The 1,183-nt window shown below is 14.5% G+C and overlaps 1 protein-coding gene across 1 annotated transcript in view; it reads right to left on the bottom strand.

Moving 5' to 3' along the window:
* PGAL8A_00199800 (conserved Plasmodium protein, unknown function) overlaps positions 1–1,183 on the bottom strand; it is a gene marked incomplete at both ends in the record, with an annotated part of 5,273 nt that overhangs the window by 2,006 nt on the left and 2,084 nt on the right. Inside the window, 5 exons of the mRNA XM_028670689.1 lie at positions 53–108; positions 191–280; positions 409–510; positions 706–901; positions 1,013–1,101. Coding sequence (XP_028527416.1) covers positions 53–108; positions 191–280; positions 409–510; positions 706–901; positions 1,013–1,101 — 533 coding nt within the window. The remainder of the gene's footprint in view (positions 1–52; positions 109–190; positions 281–408; positions 511–705; positions 902–1,012; positions 1,102–1,183) is intronic.

Here is a 1,183-nt window from a genome sequence, read left to right as displayed (position 1 = left end):
AAAAAAAATAAAAAAAAAAAATTAAAAAAAAAAAAAAAAAAAAAAAAAACACCTTGAAAAAACTAGCTTATAGAGCTCATATATATCTTCTGATATTCTTTCTTTTTCCTAATAACAATTAAGATAAAAAAAAAAAAAAAATTTTTATAAATATAAAAAATATATTTATATTGTCTATTTTTATTATAACATTTAGAATTTTTTTCTTAAGAATTTTTTTATCTTCTGAGAAGGTATTTATAATTTCATTATTTAACTTCATATATTCTTTAATAGCATCCTAATTAATATAAAAAAAAAAAAAGAAAAAAGTTAAAGAAAAAAGAATAAAATATATATCTAAAATAATTTTTTTATAAATATAAAAAAAAAAAAAAAAAAAGACAATAATAGATATATATATTTTACTTCAAGTTTTTTTTGTGATATTTCTTCTTCTTTCTGTAATAAATTTTTTTTATTCTCAATGTCTAAGAATTTCTGATTTATATCATAAATATCCGTAACTCCCTTAAGTTTTTAATTAAATAAAAAAATTAATTATTTTACATTCAATTTTATTTTTTGCATATTTAAACTTTTCTTAAAACTTTTGATGAGTTTATATATATATATATATATATATATATATATATATATATATATATATATTTTTTTTATTTTGGTTCATTATGTTTTCCTTTTTTATTTATTTTTTTATCTCACAGTTGCTTCCCTCAATTTTGATATAGTAGCATATATGTTACTAGCATTTTCAAAGATATTAGATGCATTTAGTTTTAGGTAATTATTATATAACATATAGTATATCAAAAGTTTCTTAAATTTTTTTTTTTCTTGTATCATTAATGAAATATCTGCATTATTTAATTTATTATTTTTATATTCATTAATCATCTCTCTATATATAATGAAAAAAAACATTAGTATATTTTTAAAATAATATGAGATATATATTTTATAATATTGAAATAAATATCATAAAATTATCTAATGTAAAAAAATATATTACCTTCTTATCCTCAATATGTTACTGTGTTCTTTATTCACATTCATATATTTTAAGATTTCTTCATTTTTATTTTTTGCTTTAATTATTTCCTATTCATTCATATTTTGACATTTTTTGTTTTTTTATATTTTTTGTAAAACCCTTTTTTTTTTTTTTTTTTTTTTTTTTTAA

The sequence above is a fragment of the Plasmodium gallinaceum genome (assembly GCF_900005855.1).
Source record: "Plasmodium gallinaceum strain 8A genome assembly, contig: PGAL8A_v1_76, whole genome shotgun sequence".
Taxonomy (NCBI): domain Eukaryota; phylum Apicomplexa; class Aconoidasida; order Haemosporida; family Plasmodiidae; genus Plasmodium; species Plasmodium gallinaceum.
Note: the sequence above shows the minus strand (reverse complement) of the source record. Positions and strands in the feature narration are given on the sequence as shown.